The sequence below is a fragment of the Xenopus laevis genome, chromosome 3L (assembly GCF_017654675.1).
Source record: "Xenopus laevis strain J_2021 chromosome 3L, Xenopus_laevis_v10.1, whole genome shotgun sequence".
Classification (NCBI taxonomy): domain Eukaryota; kingdom Metazoa; phylum Chordata; class Amphibia; order Anura; family Pipidae; genus Xenopus; species Xenopus laevis.
In genome coordinates, this window is record NC_054375.1 from 18329776 (window position 1) to 18351007 (window position 21232).

General features: G+C 40.5%; 1 protein-coding gene across 4 annotated transcripts in view; it reads right to left on the reverse strand.

Annotated features, from left to right (window-relative positions):
* LOC108710765 (transcription factor COE1) overlaps positions 1 to 21232 on the reverse strand; it is a 402967-nt gene that overhangs the window by 370767 nt on the left and 10968 nt on the right. For all 4 annotated transcript variants that reach the window (XM_041586021.1, XM_041586022.1, XM_018251928.2 and 1 more), the window contains exons 5-6: positions 13168 to 13241; positions 9206 to 9274 (exon numbers count right to left, since the gene is read on the reverse strand). In XM_041586021.1, coding sequence (XP_041441955.1) covers positions 9206 to 9274; positions 13168 to 13241 — 143 coding nt within the window. The remainder of the gene's footprint in view (positions 1 to 9205; positions 9275 to 13167; positions 13242 to 21232) is intronic.

Consider the following 21232-nt stretch of genomic DNA (forward strand, 5'->3'; position numbering starts at 1 on the left):
ATTCTCTGTTACTGTCACAATGAAAAATGTATTGCAAGGCGAACAACATGGAAATGTGTAGGGAAGAACCTTCTCCCAACAACAGTTCCAAGCGGGTCTGTGAGATTAATTATAGTCGCTGACCGGTCGGATTTTGAGTGAATCAGCCAATTGTATTGTTCTCTTTTGTTTTTAATACTAATATGTCTTGGGGCTGCAATTCTGCTTCCCACAATAGATTTGGGCTTATATATACATTTTACTCCCCAAGGGGCCCCTTACCCCTGTTCTAAAGCAATAATTGGTCAGTATCATGTTCTTTTAGTTAAAGCTGTAATAAGCAGGTTAACCTGGAGTGTTCCATACATTTTACTCCCCAAGGGGCCCCCTTACCCCTGTTCCAAAGCAATAATTGGTCAGTATCATGTTCTTTTAGTTAAAGCTGTAATAAGCAGGTTAACCTTAAGTATTTCAGTAATTGGTTAGAGGAGGGTGCTGTACTGCTTACACTCCGGTATGACAATGTCAATATGTAGGGCAGTCCAGTGATTGAAGGGCAGCAGGATAAGAAATCCCATTAGGCCAGACAAAAGCAAAAAGCATCTCTGCTCCTGATACAGGAACTATTAAAGGAATAGTTCAGTGTGAAAATAAAAACTGTGTAAATAGATAGGCGGTGCAAAATAAAAAATGTTTCTAATATAGTTAGTTAGCTAAAAATGTAATATATAAAGGCTGGAGTGAACAGATGTCTAATAAAACAGCCAGAATCCAACTTCCTGCTTTTCAGCTCTATAACTCTGAGTTAGTCAGGGACTTGAAGGGGGGCCACATGGTACATTTCTGTTCAGTGAGTTTGCAATTGATCCTCAGCATTCAGCTCAGATTCAAAACCAACAGATATGACCCATGTGGCCCCCCCTCAAGTCTCTGATTGGTCACTGCCTGGTAACCACGGTAACCAGTCAGTGTAAACCAAGAGAGCTGAAAAGCAGGAAGTAGTGTTCAGACTGACATGTTAAACATCAAATCACTCCAGCCTTTATTCGTTCCATTTTTGGCTAACTAACTATATTAGAAACATTTTTTATTTTGCACTGCCTATCTATTTACCCACTTTTCATTTTTACACTGAACAATTCCTTTAAGCCTCTGAAATCAATTAAAGGAAAGGAAAGCCCAAAAAAACAAGCAAAATTAAATTTAGAAATGTGGTCTACAAAGGAAGAAAGGAGAGATGAGGAGCATAAGTGCAACACCCTGATAATGGACCAATGAATATATAAAACCATGCACACGATCGCAAAGAATTATGGGGAAAAGTTTGCGGATTTGTTATCACATACAACGGTAGTTATCAGGATATATTTATTCAGATATCTGACACATTCAGGGTAATTGGGATAAAACGATTTATGTAGAATGTACATACACGACTATAATAGTTTCAAGGAACAGAAAGATCAATTGAAGAACAAGACGACCAAGTTGCACGTTTGCAGTTTTCTTGTATTGTGACTGTTCTGGAAGTTGATCACAAGTACTCAGAGCAGGTCCTAAGTCTTTGAATCACACAGACCTTTCCCTTACTCCACCATTAAATTAGAGGGTTAAACTAGCCCAGAGGGACAGATGCAAAGCGACTATTGAAAACGCATCGCCGTGTGTGCATTAGCGCAGGTGACTTTTCATTCTAGCCTATGGGGAAAAACGCTGAGGCAGTTCGGGGAGATAGTCGCTCAAAAGACGAGGCGATTAGTCGCCAGGTGAAAAAATCTCCCTGAATCTCCTCGTGTGGACTAGCCCTTAATGCAATTCAGGTAACATTATCCTTCTTCTAACCCAGGGGTTTGCCTAATTACTTCTCTGCTAAGTCAAAGATTTAAGTTTTATTTATGAAAAACTGCAGCAACTTTTTTACTGAAAGTTTTTAAATATCAGCCCATAAGTGTTTGGACAACCCATATTATAGCAAAATCATATATTCTGTGATCTGCATAATTTTTATGTGATTTTATTCCACCGAATACCTGTCAAGATGCCACAGAAGGCAATGGAAAGTGTGTTAGTTGGTTGAAAATTGATGTTGCACAATTTCTGATTTTTCAGCTTGCTTAAAAATTAATAGAAATTTGTGATGGATGCCCTTTGATTGTTCCCTGCAACTTTTTAGGGCTGCAATTTATCCCATTCAGGTTTTTTTCATGAAAATTCCAAATGTTTTTACAGGAAGGATTGTGGTCATTATTATTTGAGATTCATCTCAACTAGCTGTGATTTCTTCTTCTTTGTGCCCAACATGTGCCCAATATAGTATATGAGCCCAACAGAATTCAGACAACTTTTAATCAGAGACTGGGATATGAATAGGAGAGGGGCTGAATAAAAGGAGGAGTAATAAATAGTAGCAATAATGATACATTTGTAGCCCACAGAACATCTGTTTTTAGAAGGGGTCAAATGCCCCACATTGGAAAGCCGGATAGAGTCAGAAGAAGGAGGCAAATAATTCAAAAACTATAAAAAAAATGAAGACCAAATGAAAAGCTGCTTAGAATTGGCCACACTATAACGTATTTAAAGTTAATTTAAAGGGGAACTACCCCTTTAATTAAATATAAATACATACATGAAGGTAAAAAATAAAATAATAAAAAATTACAAATTTACAATTTTTTATTTACAAACACCATTAAAATATGAAACATGCAATCATCCCGTGTATAATGCAGAAGAGTTTTTCAGCTTTTTTTATTGTTAAAAAAATCTGTCAGTAGATAAGGGTTAAGATTTTAGTGATCAAATTTAAAAATTTGGTCACTAAAATCTTAACTCTTATCTACAGACCACATTTTCAATTTTATTTACAACTGTTTTTATTTGTTATGGGTTTTTTCCCTTTTAAACGCTTTTAAACCCGCTGCAATGGAAACAAAATTAAATTTAAAATTAAAATTAAATTACAATCATTTTATGGGTCTGTTTTATTATTAATTATTTTATTTTAGGAGTTTTAAAAAGAGAACATAAAGGCCAATTGATTTTTTACAAGGATATTTTTTTCCCTTTCTTTAACTAGGGATCGGCTGGTTTTGCTTTGTGAAGTTGAGAGTATTCTCCAGGGGGAATCTTTTGTCAGATTAGGGTTCACAGAGTTTTTGGCTTTTTCTTACTTGCTGACAGACAGACTCCATATACTTAAAACTGGAAATAGAGATAGGAATAATAACTGCCAGCAACTGCTCTGTCCCGGGCCCCTGGACCCTAACTAGATAATCACAAGACTATTTGGAATTTTGCATTCTAAATATTCAGTACATTTCCATGAATATACAGTTAACTTTGTTTATGTAAAATAAATTTATTGGGAACTATAAATGTTAGTGTCAGTGGTTTACTAATTAATATCCAACATCTAAAGTCCCTACTAGTCAAATGGAAATTTGTTCTCAAGCTGTCTGGGCCCTCTAATAACCTAGAAACGGCTGGCTGTAAGATGCGCCGACAGGAACGATCTTAGGGAGGTCAAAGTGGTAACCCTATCACGTCTCTCAGGCAGCCATTCCACTCCAGTCACGTGGTATTTGAAAGAACACAGCGAAAAGGCACATCGACTGCCGTAGACAGGGAATCCATAGGCCAGGATAATAAAAAGTCAAACTTTATTCAAAAATTGTGGCATAAAAACATATAGCACACAAATGTAAATTGCAGGCAGGGTGAGAGCATGGCTTGACGCGTTTCGTGACTCAAAACTGGTCACTTCCTCAAGAAGCTGGCTGTACTAGCTCTTTGAATAAAGGCAGCATAGTAAGGTAATTGCCCTCAGATTGTCTTGAATTCCGAGAAAATACAAATAGCACGATCCTGTTGTGGCAAGTTATAAAGTAACATGTGTTCAGTAGTAATTTAAGGAACAGCTTCATTTATTTGGTGTTCTTAATTCCTTTAGATACAAGGCCAAGTGTTTGCTACACACAAAATGGTAATGATAAACACCAGTTAGAATAAAGAGATGCCACATTACCATGATTTAAACAAAATCAGCTGAACAAACCAACAGGAGAGCCACTGGTGATTTTGTCATGAATGGCCATCTTTTTGGTTATATGTAATATTATTTTTGGCTTTACTGAGATTTATATAAACAAAAATAGACCCAGATAAGACAAGCAAGTATGTCAAAATTAGAGGAGCATTCTAGATAACTTGAGACTTCATTGTAGAAGTGGGTGATTCTATTATAGAATACCATCAAGAATTATAAATCACTTGACAAATCACTGTATACATGGTTGATGCTATGGGCCCCACAATAGCTAAGGTAGAATTGCATCAGGAATTATAAATAACTTAAGACTTTACAGTTGAAGCGGGAGATGCTATCAGTGCCACTTCAGCATGGTAGAATAGCATCAAGAATTCTAAATAAATTGAGACTTCACTTTAGAGGTGGGTAATGCTATGGGTGCCACTACAGCTACAGCAAATAGCATCAAGCTGAGACTTCGCTGTAGAAGTGGGTGATGCTATGATTGCCACTACAGCTAAGGTAGAATAGCATCAAGCATTCTAAATCACTTGAGAATTTACTGTAAAAGTGGGTGACGTTATGGGTGCCACTATAACTACAGCAGAATAGCATCAATAATTATACATAACTTGAGACTTTTCAGTAGAAGTGAAGATACTATGGGTGCCACTACAGCTATGGTTGCATCTAGCATTCTAAATAAATTGAGGCTTCACTGTAGAAGTGGGAGAAGCTATGGGTATCACTACAGTTATGGCATAATGGCATCAAGTATCCTAAATCCCTTGAGACCACTGTAGAAGTGGGTGATGCTATGGGTGCTACTATAGCTAAGGCTGGAAAAGCAACATGGCTGCCACAGATAACAGCTCAACAATGATCAATAACAAACTGCCAACTCATATTTGCTCAAAATGTATTTCCATAGAACAGAAAGAATACCACAAATACCACCAATATTTGCAAATATGAATAATAAAACAAATTTGAAGTTGAAGGTCAGAATTTAAAACAAAAAAACTAAATTATAAATTAAATGTATTTAAAAGCTATTTTTAATTCTGACCTCTGTAGAGTGACTGTAGAAGTAGGTAAAATGATTTAGTCCCACTGTAGAAGTGGGAGAAGCTATGGGTATCACTACAGCTATGGCATAATGGCATGAAGTATCCTAAATTCCTTGAGACTTCACTGTAGAAGTGGGTGATGCTATGGGTGCTATAGCTAAGGCTGGAAAAGAAACATGGCTGCCACAGATAACAGCTCAACAATGACCAATAACAAGCTGCCAACTCATATTTGCTCAAAATGTATTTCCATAGAACAGAAAAAATACCACAAATACCACCAATATTTGCAAATATGAATAATAAAACAAATTTGAAGTTGAAGGTCAGAATTTAAAGGGATACTGTCATCGGAAAACATGTTTTTTTCAAAACGCATCAGTTAGTGCTGCTCCAGCAGAATTCTGCACTGAAATCCATTTCTCAAAAGAACAAACAGATTTTTTTATATTCAATTCTGAAATCTGACATGGGGCTAGACATTTTGTCAATTTCCCAGCTGCCCCCAGTCATGTGACTTGTGCCTGCACTTTAGGAGAGAAATGCTTTCTGGCAGGCTGCTGTTTTTCCTTCTCAATGTTACTGAATGTGTCTCAGTGGGACATGGGTTTTTACTATTGAGTGCTGTTTTTAGATCTACTAGGCAGCTGTTATCTTGTGTTAGGAAGCTGCTATCTGGTTACCTTCCGATTGTTCTTTTGTTTGGCTGCTGGGGGAAAAAAGGGAGGGGGTGATATCACTCCAACTTGCAGTACAGCAGTAAAGAGTGATTGCAGTTTATCAGAGCACAAGTCACATGACTTGGGGCAGCTGGGAAATTGACAAAATGTCTAGCCCCATGTCAGATTTCAAAATTGAATTTAAAAAAATCTGTTTGCTCTTTTGAGAAATGGATTTCAGTGCAGAATTCTGCTGGATCAGCACTATTAACTGATTAATTTTGAAGAAATAAATTTTCCCGTGACAGTATCCATTTAAAACAAAAAACTAAATTATAAATTAAATGTATTTAAAAGCTATTTTTAATTCTGATCTATGTAGAGTGACTGTAGAAGTAGGTAAAATGATTTAATCCCACTCTCCCTCCCTGTTAATACATTCTGTATAATGATAAACAGGTAAGAGTAGAGAACTCACGCAAACATCATGGTCCTACAGTAAAAGAAAAATCATCAATAGCAAATAACTGGCTTACTACATTCAATACATTATTAATAAAATACATGAATTATTACTATGCCATGAACTACAACCCCCACACAGTGCGAGAACTGCAATAAGGTGCAAAAACATGATTCCTAGGTGAAAATGGAAATTGTAATACAAATATGTATGCATCATTTCATTAATATGTTAAAATTACCACCATAAATAACCCTTTCGTAATGGCATTTATAAATGATTGTCAAAAGTAGATCCACTATAAATGGTAACAAGAAAAGAAACGAATCGTCGCATTTAAGTTTAAAATGTAAAAGACACATTTTAAATTTTTAAAAGAAAATTACATTTTAAAAAATAAACATTTATATTTTTACAAGACAATAACATTTTTGGATTGTAAGAAAATCAGACCTTCCAACATTTCTACAGGAAGTTTTGTTCTGCCACTCCTAAAATATTGACTGACCTCTCCTCCAGGTCACTTTAATACTACAAGGAATTCTGCAGTTTAGGTAACATTGAGATTGAACAGTACCAAGTAATACTATTCCATCCCCGCTTACATTTATTATAAAGATTGATTAAACATGGGCTTGCACACTTCCATTGCCTTCCCGTTTAAGTGCATCAAACTATTTTCTCAAAGAACAGTCACTAGTGAGTCTAAATCCCCAGTTTTACATTAAGGGTGTCACACTATTAATCAGCTGCATGGCCCCCAACTCCAGCCTAATGTGCATATATTTGCATTGCTATATATATTCGGGTGCTGACATATTGCTTTCCAAATCCTGGTCTTCTCTGTAGACTATTACAGGCTCTACATATTTACTCCAGTAGGGGGTGCTCCTTCCTTCTAGAGTTTTCCTTATGCACAAAATAAAGCTGTTGTCACTTGCTGGTTTAGGTGCATATATGCCAGGAAAAGAAGTTATTAGAAGATGGAGGTTGCTTATCTAAAATGAATGATTCCAATACAAACTCAGTGTTAGCATTCTTAGCCCCATAGTTAAAGTTCTATGCCCACCACTTTCCACCCCTCCAGTCAAAATACATGATAACAATGGCCAGAATTTAAAAGTGTGCCATGGGCCTTGGTGAGATCACATATGTCCACTTTAATCACCAACAGGAGAACACTAAGTTATAAGGATATTCCCCATGACTAAACTATCTAAGGAAAACCAATGGATAACCCAATATTCATTGAGTTGAGTATATTTTGGCTTGAGAAATATCAACCTACACAGAAAACTGAGATTAAGCATCAGCTCAGTTGGCAAGAATCTAGGCAACCAAGTAGCAGGCCATTTATCAGAACACTCAGACAAAAAGCAAGAATGACAGTACCCCATGGTAAATGAATGTGCAATTCATTAATAAAGCAGGTGCTATGAATGCTAATCAGTTTTATTTCCACAGATACGATTATGATAATCATTACTGGAGGGGAAGTCGACTAAAAATGTTCACACCTTCCAATGTTCACCAATGAAATTCAGAATATTTTAGACCAATGGCCCAAATCAGATGAAACCATGCCCTAATCCACCAAAAACCCAACCTGGCCCCTCCTACTGCCCCACCCCTTTTCATAACAGCATTTTACACTTCAGCGTCTGTATGTAATAGCACCCCCCCCAAATTCCTCTTGAAAATTAAGACACTTTGCAACAGGTATCATGTAGGGCTGTATTAAAATATATTTAGCTGCAGTGGGTCAGATCCCATATCTAAATGGACATCAGTGAAAGTTGGCCATGGGGGAACCCCTCACCCCGAACACTCTACTGCATTTAAATGGAGACTGTATCATTACATTTTCTGGCAAGTTGTGCTTAGTATAGGAGAATACCTATATTGGTGCACACTTATGGCACTTCACTGCACAGTCTATGAGCAAATCAAGTGATTTGTCCCGGCTATGCAGAGTTCCATTTATGGCTCCACTCAGACCCAGATTTGTGGAAAGGCCACCAAGGTCCTGCCTAGGGCGGCAGGATTTTAGGGGGCGGCATGCTGCCTACCCACACCCACACTGGTTCAGAAACACCGGGGATGCACAGGAGATATGATAGTTTTTGAAATTTCCCGTGCACCAATCCCCATTGCTCTGGTTCTGATGATTGCATGAAAAAAGAGGAGGGGCCTGGGTAGACAAACGCAGTGGCCTAGGGGCACCCGCTATGTAAATCCGGCCCTGGATCCACTTGATTAGCAGTGCCCAGTGATGCCAACTAGTGGGTTATGCCCACTCTGGCCTTGTAAAAAAGACTGTAACTAAGTAGTAGCAGTGTCTGACTGGCTCGGTGGGATGCTGATTAAGCTCCAGCTAGGCCCTTCTGCTCACCCAAACACTTGGTTTGACTATATTTGTACCATGGCCATTCCCCATTTCTAGGAGGAGAAATGGAGGGAAGGACAGAGAAAAGAAATAAGATTATTGAGAGAAGAGAGTGGGCCTTTAATCTAGGAGAAGAAATGGAGGGAAGGACAGATAAAGTAAATAGGATTATTGAGAGAAGAGAGTGGGACTTTAATCTAAGGTTTTCTGGTCTACAAGAGGAAGGTCTACAAGAGGATGCTTGAGACCACTGACAAGGCCAAAATGACAAGGTAAGCCAGAAACACCTTTACATTGATATGCGCCAATATTATACTGGGCATTGGGTTTGTGAGTGTGGATATCATTGATGTTGATCATTTTAATGCCAGGTACAAAGGACAAATCTCCAGGTGAGCCCAACATGATACTTTTATCTAGTCACACCATTCCGAGGCGTAATCTCAGAAGGAATGACTTAATTTCCAGAAGTACCAAGAGACCTTGCTCAACTTTCAGCATGGGCCCAGGTAAATGTTAGTTGGTAAATGTTCCTTCGTTAAATGTACATACGATTCGCCCCCACCTCCATGGCGAGGCTTTTTAATGCACGTGCTAAAGAAAAAAGGCAATTCCAACCTGTCGATGATCACCGGATCGGAGGGGGTTTCGTTCCTGTTCCCGCAGCTTTTCTTGTCACAGCAGCGACTGCGGAGAGAGGAAAAGACAGGAGGGAATATTTTAGCATTACGGATACTCTGCAGACTCAGCTTTGCAGTGACAGCAGGTGGATATTGCAGGGAAACAGCGGGCGGCATTGAAATGACTCCGGCCTACAAACCTGTGTCAGTTGCTGTGTCAGAAATAATAAAGGCAAAGGCGCTGCTGTACTGTGGCTAATTACTTGCTGTAACCTTAATCACCGCTGCCAGATAATGAGTATTGAGAACGGTGCGGGGAAAGAGGAGAATGGTTCTGAGTTTTACATCTAGATTTTTTAGAACACATATTTTTCATCTGAGCTGAGGCCGACATGTGGCCCCCTATTTTGTACTGTAAACCCCCAGTGGTGGATTAATAACATGTGGGGCCCCTAGGCTACAACCACACAGCCCCCCTTCTAGGCTATTATTGGGTCCAGATGCGTGCAAATCAAGGAACGTGTGTGTACAAACTCTCCTAGTCAGGTTCAGTGCGTTCTAGTGACATCATTAGATCTGAAAGCATCCAGACACATGAACGTATACACCTTGCCTGCCTTCTTCTCCCAGCAGGTGTGCCCAACCGGACCCAGCAGCACAAAGAGAATAGAAATGATAATTGGAAAAAATGCTACAGTACATGGGCCCCTGATCACAGCCTGATCACAGACCACAGCCTAGAGTAGCCTGTGCAATAATCGCCTCCTACAAACCCCTGTTTTAATTGGTGCTGTATCAAAGGTTTCCTATATCTAAGCCAGGGGTTACTAAAATAAAATCTGTGTATCAACATTCAGATTAATTTCCTCTGTGTTTAAGTGACTGCTGTGAAATCACCCAGTATAACACCCCAGTGACCCATATTACCAAGCCCTTATTAAACATAATAAACAATAACAATTTTCCCCCATGATTCCAGTGTCATTGGGGTCGCAAGGGGGAAATGCACCTCACGCAATTTTGTGTGATGCATCAAAATTTATGCAGTTGCGCTTGCAACTTGTGACATGTGCACCCTATTCTTTCGCTGCTGTCCTATGTGGGAACCCTGCAGATAATGCCTGGTTTATAGGTGGCAGTCGCTCCAAGGTTCCCCTCAATTGCCGCCACTGCCTCGGAAAAGGAGAGTAAATTGACGCAAGAAACTTTAACAAACGAAAATTTTTGTGCAACGGACTGTGGTCAAGTGCAACCTTGCTAGCACTCCTCACTGACCCAACACAGCACTTTTCAGCTGGCCAATTGCCCCTCCCCTGCCTAGCCACCTCTTATCCCTCAGTATTCAGTGACGTCCCTGGCAGCCTTTTGGGCGCATCTGAATGCAAGGCCCTACCTGTACAGCACAGGATTGTTTTTTAGTGCCCCATAAACCTGATCCTTTTGTAACATGAATGCAAAAGTTTATTGCCCTGTTAGTGGTGACGGAAAGCCCTGCAGAAAGTTGTTTGGGATTAAAACTTTAGAACAAGCCATTTGGAAGCAGAAGGGCCGTCGCTATTTCATGTCCGGGGAGAGAGGATTTCATCTCGGGGACAGCAAGTTGTCTCTCCCAGCAAATGGCAAATGGTCGCGCATAGCAATTAGGTGAGCTGATTAATGGAGAGCAGACTTTAATTTTATGCTTATAACCCAGACTCCATTTGCACCCCTGCTACAAAATCAGCACATCCCATCATCTCCTTATAGCATACAAAGTGGCTCCTCTGGTCGGCAGCTCCTTGTACCCGATTTATTTATTCCTTTCATAACAATTTTTTATATTAGGGATAAAAGCAATGATCTTGTGCTTTAGAGATTTAGTCTGGGACAAAGGCAATCCATAATAATGATACACTAGTAAAATTTATATTTAGATACTTAAATTAGATATATTTTTGCACCTGTTATATTGGGCACTGTGGTATCACACAGGGTCGGAGTCACTTTTTAGGGAATATTAAAATACTGAGCAGGTACAATTCTCAGCACTCCCTGAGAGCTAGATAAACACTAAGGGGCATATTTATGGCAGAATTTCATTGCTACTTCTATTTGTCCAACTGATTTCAGAGATTAACCAGGTTGGAGGTAGGATAAAATATTATTGAAATGCCATATATCAATTCATTAATTTTTACAAAAGTGTCCCTAAGCAAGGGCTTTCCTTGGTAGTCAGAGGGTGATTTGGGAAATTTTAGTTAAAGGGGTTGATCATCTTTAAATTAACTTTTAGTATGATGTAGAGAGTGACATTCTGAGACAATTTGCAGTTTTTTATCATTTTTGGCTTTTCAGTTAGTTAGCTTTTTATTCAGCAGCTCTCTGGTGTGCAATTTTAGTAATCTGGTTGCTTTGGTCCAAATTACCCTAGCAACCAAGACAATAGGAAAATGAATAGGAATATGAATAGGAGAGGGCCTACATAGAAAGATGAGCAATAGAAAGTAGCCATAACGATAAGGGGGTTATTTATTAAAGGTCAAGTTGTTTTTTACCCAAACTTTTGAGGTTTCAAGGGTATTTTTCAGTCAAAACTGAAACTGAACTGAAGATTTATTATCCCCCGAAGCTGTAGTTAGCTTGACTCCAAAAACACACCATCTAAAACCTGTCAAGGTCACGTATAAGTCAATGGCAGAGTTCCTTTCAACTCCCAAACTCGACCTTTGATAAATAACCCCCTAAATATGTAGCCTTACAGAGCATTTATTTTTAGGTGAGGTCAGTGACTCCCATTTGAAAACTGTAAAGAGTCAGAAGAAGAAGGCAAATAAGTCAAAAACTGTATAAAACGAAAAAATTTAAATTGAAAAGTTGCTTAGAATTAGCCATTCCATAACATACTAAAAGTTAACTTAAAGGTGAACTATCCCTTTAATGGTAAAGGCAGTAAGGGCTGCTATTAGTTGCGGACTGTGGGGTTGTCACTTTTGCTATGCCCAAAAAACAAACAAAGGGGGTGACATGATGAATATCAGTGGGTGGCAGGTATAATATCAGAATTACAGTCCCAGCAGGGGACTGAAGCAAAAGCTTCCTGCATTGGGTCTGATATCCACAGGGCTCTGTAAGTAAGAACAGCTCATCTAAGAACGAAAGGGTTAAACAGAATTTTATTCAACAATTAACCATTTATCTCTTGTAATTCCCTTGATCCGTCTAGCAAATAAACAGTATATGTCCCCAATATGCATGCAGCGAAGAGCATGGTAATCTCTGGTATTAGCCATCTGACATTTTAAATACGGCTTTTCTCTCTCAAGTATTCTCTCCAAATTACATCATTTGCCTTCAGCAGCCTCCGGCTGCCTGTACTGGAATCTGTATTCCGTAACTGCCCAGCGATATGTACAATCCGGGAGATTATCCACAGAGAATAGTGAGAGGGAAAATCCCACCCATAATATGTCTGTTATGGGCACAAGTCTGCAATTATTCAGGGAACTCTCACTCGTACATATAAGGGATGTATAAGGGATAATTTACCCCCTACTGTAAATTATAAGGATATTAAAAGCCACTGAGGGGTTCTGTGACCATATAAAGGCACAAGGTTACATGCTTGGTTATACACGGAGCTTGGAGCATCACTCGTATTATAAGGGATAATGTACCCCTACTGTAAATTAAAAGGATATTAGAAGCCACTGAGGGGTTCTGTGACCATATAAAAGCACAAGGCTGCAGGCTGAGTTATACAGGGAACTACCAGTATCACTTAGATTATAAGGGATAATGTAAACTCTACTGTACATTATAAGGATAATGGTAGTTACTGAGGGATTCTGTGACCATATAAAGGCATAAGGTTGTAGGCTTATTTATACAGGGACTATGATGTGACCCATGTGACTGCTGACATAGCTGATATATTAGAATAGGTTTAATATGGCTGTGGGGCATTATCATATTCAAACTTACCTGCACATAATCTCGTGGGTAAGCAAAACTCTGCACATTTCAGGATTCTTGTCTTGTCCTTCATACACAATAGGCTGCAGGGAGAAAGAATAATAAAATAAGCCGTCGTATTCTGAGCACGCTAAAAATGTCAGCGCTGAAGAGTCGTTATTCTGTGGAGATTTAAAATACAGACCCTCCTCCAATTGTAGGGCTCTCATGAGAATCATTCCTACCTACCAAAATAACTGTAGCACTTTCTAGTATATAACTGCAAATAAAATGTGCAGGTTGGAATGGCCTATTACACCTTCATGTGCAGTTTAATTTAGCTTAAGTTTTAAGTTACTGAAACCTTTACCTATGTGTCTATGAATGTTACAACGTAAGTTTAACCTTCCAACATTAGCTAGAATCGCAGCTGCCATAAAGCAGGGCAGGGCTGCTGCTTCCAATGGGGATCATATAGGATCTGTGCAGGCACTGGACCAGAATGCTCTGTTATACAGATAGCTAGCTGTATAACAGACCCTATCCGATCCCCATTGGAGGCAGCAGTGCTGCCCTACTTTATGGCTGAGATTCTGGCTATCTACAGTATATAACAGAGAATTCTGGTCCAGTGCCTGTACAGATCATATATAATCCCCATTGGAAGCAGCAGTCCTGCCCTGCTTAATGGCAGTTGCGATTCTAGCTATCTGTATAACAGAGCATTCTGTCCCAGTGGCAGCATAGATCCTATCTGATCCCCATTGTAAGTAGCAGTCCTGCCCTGCTTTATGGCAGCTGAGATTCTAGCTATCTGTGGCTGCACAGATTCTATTTTATCCCCATTGTAAGCAGCAGTCCTGTCCTGCTTTATGGCTGTGATTCTAGCTATCTGTATAATAGAGCATTCTGCACCAGTGGCTTCACAGATCCTACAGTATATGATCCCCAGCGGAAGCAACAGTCCTGCCTGCATTATGGCTGAGATTCTAGCTAACTGTATAACAGAGCATTCTGTCCCAGTGGCTTCACAGATTCTATCTTATCCCCATTGTAAGCAGCAGTTCTGCTCGGCTTTATGGCTGAGATGCTAGCTATCTGTATAACATCATTCTGGGCAAGTGCCTGCACAGATCCTATCTGATCCCCATTGTAAGCAGCAGTCCTGCCCAGCTTTATGGCAGCTGAGCTTCTAGCTATCCGTATAACAGAGCATTCTGTCCCAGTGGCTGCACAGATTCTATCGTATTCCCATTGTAAGCAGCAGTCCTGCCCTGCTTTATGCCTGAGATTCTCGCTATCTTTATAAAAAAAGGATGTATTCAAAGATGTCATGGATCCTGTTTGATCCCCATTGCTTATATCAGTGCAGGCTTACCATTAATTTCACATACGTATAATTTTTGTTTGCTTTTGTCTCGTCTCTTTTCTTTAGCTTAATTCATGTGCCCAGCAGACTGAATCCTTTACCTCAAAGTGTTAAACCATCTATAAGGATATTGACGAGATTCGGCTACTGAGTTTTCAAATGCAAATCGACAGTGCTGAATGCCCCTCCAGTAATGGACGGAAGAAGTGAGCATGTTTTTAAAAGAAACCAAACAGGAGTTATTGTAATCTCTCTTTCCATGCGGCGGCATTTCTTCGCTGTGTCATGCTCGCTGACAGTGTCAGCTCCTTATTAAAGATTTGTTGTTAGAGCACAATGAGGCTGGTATCGGCTGAGAGGGAAGGCCCTGACATTACTGTCATGCAGTGCAATTTGCCTTTTATTTCTCAACATCATAGAAACTCATGAATCTGCAGCATTCCTGGTGTCCCACCCACTAGTGGCTTATGTGCAGGTTTGCCTCCCCTCCACACCTGGTTGTTTATGACTCAGTGGTGGTGTCATCTAAGTGCATGGGAAGATTAACTGTAAAGGCTGACATCACTATGGAGAGTTCATCTTCATGGCTGAACAGACATAAGGGTGAGTTATAGAGGCCATGAAAAGTATCACTCATGTATTATAAGGGATAATACAAGGATAATACGCCCCCTACTGTAAATGATAAGGATATTAGAAGTCACTGAGGGATTCTGTGACCATATAAAGGCAAGAAAATATTTTTATCAGGAAAATCAATCACTTAACAATGACTGACAGGGTCGGACTGGGGGGCCCGGGGCCCACCGGGACTGCTGTCCAGGGGCCCCCCTCCGGCCCCCTGCACCCCTACTAAAATATGTCGGCCCAGCAACACCGGCGATTGGCGCGCATGCGCAACAGCGCCGGCGTTCGGCGTGCATGCGCTGGCGGCGCTGCGCATCGCCGGAAAAAAACATTTTTTCCGCGATCCGAAATATCTAGAGAAGGGTTCTGGCCCGGCGGGGGCCCACGAGGGTCGGGGCCCACCGGGTTTTTTCCCGGTTTCCCGCCGGGCCAGTCCGACACTGATGACTGATAATACACATTGTACTATAACTCACCCGGCGTGGCTTTACGTGCCATTGATAAAAGTCTGTTGATTCTACACATTGATCCAATCTGTGGGGCAATAAAATCTACTGAACCATGCAACTGTATTGTGACCTGGCACCAAAATAGGAATATTGCAGAATTGTAGCCTTTGCCCGATTTGACCACCCATGCAGAGGGCCAAATAGGGCTGCTGTAATTATTATTTTTACCACAAGTGGAGTCCTAGCAGATGCCTTCTCTACCCTACCCTAAAGCCAGCCCTTGCTGGTTAACTTATCCTTTAAACAGAGCACCTTTTAAACCTGGATTACCACTTCTTACAAACTTCTAGTACAGCCCAAAGACTCTCAAATACTATTCTATATCTTCATTGCGCTCTGTTGGGTTTGGGAAGTACCACGAGGCCCAAAGAGGTACTGAAACGTATCATTACTCATTTACTCATTACTCATTAGTGCTGCGGGGAGGACATGCTTACTTATATTTATCTACAGAGGCAACGCTAGTTCTTTACCTGCTCTGTTCCTGTGTTTCCAATTTGGTTTCCAGGGTCACTAAACCAAATTGAACTCCTACATTTAAGAAATATACAGAAAAACCTACAAGAACACCAGTTATATACTATAAAAAACATAAGAGTTGCCATAAAAATCCAGCTTAAGGTGACACCACTTTCTGTTATTGCTATTAATTACCTAGTGCCAACATCTTCTGCAGCGTTGTACAATAGAGGGTGTGGACATCAAACATACAAGTACATGCAAGCAGTGACCCATACAGGAGGTACTGGGGGGCCCTGCTCAAGCCCATGCCTACCTGACAATACCTGTCACTTAAGCAGACCCAATGGTTGAGGGACCCAGTACTGACCATACCAAATGGAAGGTAATTACAGAATAAACACCAAGGGCCAACCCAGCAATACCCTCCTCTAGACCTAACACCTACCTATAGTGCTGCCATTGGGGGAAGGGGGGTTTAGGCAGGTTTGACTGCTCTCAGGTGCTTATAGGCAGAATGGAGTCTAGGCAGGTTGGACAGTAAAATACACAGGCCGTGAAGGGGACTGGAGTGGGAGTGGAGAGGGTTTGGAAGTTAATAGTCTAGGTTCCCTGAGCGAAGGGCCCTGTTAACTAAGTAGTATGAGACCCTGTAAAATTCTACAGTGGCCCAGCCACTGACTCTGTCTATGCCACAACCCCAGCACAGCTCTGCTTTTCAACTGGATTTGGGTGGCAATCAATGTATTTCAGTGGTGTGGGTGAATGGGGATTCAGGTGCAAAGTACTTACAGTGGGTGAAATCAGTGTGAGTTGACGTGTGTTAGCACCTACAGGGGATCATGGGTCCTCACTGGGTCCTGTCTCCCTTAAGCCCCACCCTGGCGGTCTGCACCCACCTATTGTTACAGCACTGACCCAGCATAGGTTGTCCCTGTAAAAATATCCAAAAAGACTGATTTGGGAATCACCGGCAGTTTGTCAATTATCGCTTGGAAATAAAGGCAAACTTGGGCATGATAGATTCCTTTTAAGAAAACAATAAATGTACGACATATGTGCAAATGAGCTCACAAAGTCATTGGCTGGGGAGGGGGGGGGGCTATGGCGCTTCTCCGAAGGACCACAATAAAATTCCCAATTATTATTTTGAAAAGATTCAGCTCTCGGTTTTCTTCTCCCCAAGGAGCCATTGCACTGGCCTGATGGGATGATGTCAAAGCTTGTACAGATCTTATTACATCATCGGGCCCAGATAACAGTGCAAGGGACTGGGGCAATGGCATTATCACACTGCGCACTACAGCAGAACAAACAAAGCTTCATATTACCCACTGGAGAACCGCCACCTTAATTGTGTGAAAAACAGGTCCGATGTGGAATGGGGGGGGGGGAGATGTTAGTTGCACACAATGCAGTATTCACTTTATATTTCCTGAGAGGGAAAGAAAAAGGGGGTTTACGCAACTGTGAGAGGCAGAAGGGAGCAGCCAAATAGACCATGTTGAAAGGTGGGGCACTAAGTCACTCTGCATGCTTCCCCCCTATAATAATCTCCCCTTGGATACATCTGCTTTAATATTGGCCTGTGTATGTTCTATATAAATTAAAGCAAACATTTAAATGGGCAATATAACATCACATTTACAATTTCCCTTAGTAAGGTGTGCTGTACTAAGCACAATTCAGCAGGAACAGCGCCCTAAGTTTGTTCAAAGTCTGCACAAAGAGATACCATAAAACTATGGCAGCATAGGTATTCCCCTGTACTAAGCACAATTCAGCAGGAGCAGGCCCTTAAGTTTGCTCATAGCCTAAACAGAGAGATACCATAAAACTTTGGCAGTATAGGTATTCCCCTGTACTAAGCACTATTCATTCAGGTGGTCAATTTATGTGCTGAAAGACAATCATCACTGTGCAAAAAATGGAAGTAATTCGATTTTTTTTTGTTTTTTTGCATGCTGCAGGAACAGTACCCTAAGTTTCCTCATAGCCTGTACATAGGGTTGTCACCTTTTCCGAAATGTTTTACCGGCCTGGTGGGGGGCGGGAACAAAAAGGGGCAGACGTGATGTCAAAGGGGGTGGTGCAATGCTGTAAAGGGGGCGTGGCCATGGTGCCGACAAAGTCACAAAAGCTATGTTTTTACAGGGTATTGGGGGCAGGACGAGGGCTCTTTTTAAGGGTAAATTTGTAATACCGGCCCCAGCCTTGGCAGGTGTTTTACCGGCTAGGCCGGTAAAATACCGGCCGGGAGGCAACACTACCTGTACAGAGAGATACTAATACTAATACTGCATAATACTATTGCAGCATAGGTATTCCCTGTACTAAACACAATTCATTCAGGGGGTCATTTATGTGCTGAAAGACAATTGTCATTGTGCAAAAATGGAAGTAATTCGATTTTTTTTGTTGTTTTTTTTGCATGCTGTCTTCTTGTTTTGGAGCACAGACACTGCTAGAGGCTTTGGCTATGGAGCTGTCATGTGATGGATTCCAGTGACTTCTATTGAGGCCCCTAAGCTCAATGACATAGTAATTGCCCCCCCCCAAAAGCTACAGCTATGTCCTATGTCCTTAACCTACCAGCCAGTTTCAGACTGTGGGTGGAAACCCAGACAAACGCAAAAACTTAGATGGACTGGGATTGAACTCTTGTTCCCACTGGGATGCCATATGTTCCATATGAGCCACAAACACTTAGTAGTGCAGGGTGCAAAATACAAAAAACTAACGCATTCACTATGCATTAACAAATGCAAGGGTCACAGTGCACAGTTGAGATGTTCTGGGACCACAGTGCCTATATCACTGTCAAGATGATTATTTCCCATTACCATTGCACTGTGTATGAGATCCTTACCGCTGATGGTGCTACATTGTTTCCAATTACCTTTGAATCAAATTATACTCATCTAAATTCCTAAGTTCATATTTCATGTTTTCTTCCCCCAGTCCCAAACGCAGAGAAAAAACGACCGAATATCAGCTGAGAATTAATAACATAAATCTTCCCAAATATGTTCATTTTTAAGGTAGTTCAAACATTGTCGTGTAAAGCAGCTCTAGCAGAAATATCCCAGAACAAATGGCTCAGTGGAACACAAGAGAGAGCATTTGGGCTGCCAGACTGACGGAGTATCAGGCCATCTGGTTCAGGCAGACTTTCCAAAATCCTTAGCTTTGTTTTCACCCCCAGACTCCAAACAACACATTTTCCAGTGTGATGAGTTTACATTTCCCCCAAAACGGCTCTCGATCATGCATGCAAATCCCAAAATCTGTGCTTTTTTAATGTTTTCACTGTAATTTTCACAGCAATAATTCAGATTAGTTTCTCGTATCTAAATGATAATAGGGTAGCCTTACTATTTACTAAAACACTATAAAATGGGTAAGGGTAATTTCTTGAGTTCTTAAGGGGTGAAAAATCATGCCATTTGGAGTGAATAACAGTGGATATTTGACCCTACCCACTGCTTGCCTTAAAGAGCACCTAGAACCCCCTGGCTCTTCATAGTTGTGACTCCTCCTGAATAATGTGCAACAAAAGTGTTGCAAGGGAACAATCATGTATCCGAGCTGCACTGACCAGAACCACTCTATGCCATACCCATTATGGACAAAAACCATGCACCTGTTCTTGACATCTCGACCCCTCTTGTGTGGTAAAGTCTGTTTTGTTGCACCAGTGCACCCATTGTGCATATTAGTGTGAAGCAAGGGAGAGGTGCAATGGTTCTACAAGCTTTACAACATCCTCTGACTAGGCATTAAACAAAGGGCTTACTAAAACAACTCCTGAGCCGTTTTAAAGGGGGTCCTCCACCTAGAAGTTAGCTTCTTCTAAATTGTCAGAAGATGTTTCAACTATTATTAAGGTTTATTTTATCTGCTTCACAGACCGTAGCCAGCTGTTTGAATGGAATACTGTAACCAATAAGTAGAGTAGCTCTAATCATTGATGGATTTAAAGACTTTACTTTCTGGTTACAGTGCAGTTACAATTCCATTTGTTGTTCCAGTTTGTTCAAAAGACCAGTCTCTCCGACCAGTGTCTCCGTCTGAATTGCACTAAGGGGGTTATTTGCAAAACCTCCAATGGAGCAAAAACTAGATTTTTTTTGTGGGAAAAAAACCCTCAATTCTTTCAATATTTATTTTACCACAATTCTGCAAAAAAACGTATCCTAAAATCCACTATTTCAGACCTGTTGAGGTCATGTATAAGTCAATGGGAGATGTCCCTATTTCAAATTGAAGATATTGTGGTGTGTGCTGGGTTTAGCCCTATAATACAATAAATTTTGCCACAAAATGTGGCAAAAACCTGAAAAAAATCAAAAAAGACTAAAAATATTAAAAATAGTATGATTTGCGTTTTCGATTAATTTAATTATTTTTTCCCGATCCGATTTATTTGAGTTATTTTATTAATAAATAAGGCAAAATGAGCATGGGAGAAGTCAAGCTTTTTTATTTTAATTATGAGATAAATTCAGATTTTAGTAAATAAGCCCCTAAAAGTTTTCAGGTGATTTTCCCTTAATCTCCATGAGCTTCCAGCAACTCTGATTTACTCTATGGAACAGGTACCTGTTTGGTTTGGAAAATTCTATCTGCAAAGAACTCCCTCTGCCTGCAGATCCACAAACTTCTCCAAACTAATAACTTCCAACCAACAGACTGATAGAGAGAGACATCATCAGTAGCAGTAGTAATATTATTAGTAGCAGTAGTAATATTGTTAGCCCTTATTTCTATAGCCACATAATTTTACTATTCACAGGGATTGCTCCTCATTATATCAGTCCCAGCCACAGGGGGCTTAAAATCCAAGGTCCCTGCATGATAGATAGAAAGCTGTAGATAGAGATATACTACAGATACATACTAGATCGCTTATAGACAGACAGACGGACAGACAGACAGACAGACAGACAGACAGACAGACAGACAGACAGATAGATAGATGATAGATATACAATAGATACATACTAGACGATAGACAGACAGAAAGATAGATAGATAGATAGATAGATAGATGATAGACAGACAGACAGAAAGACAGACAGACAGAGAGACAGACAGACAGACAGACAGACAGATAGATAGATAGATAGAT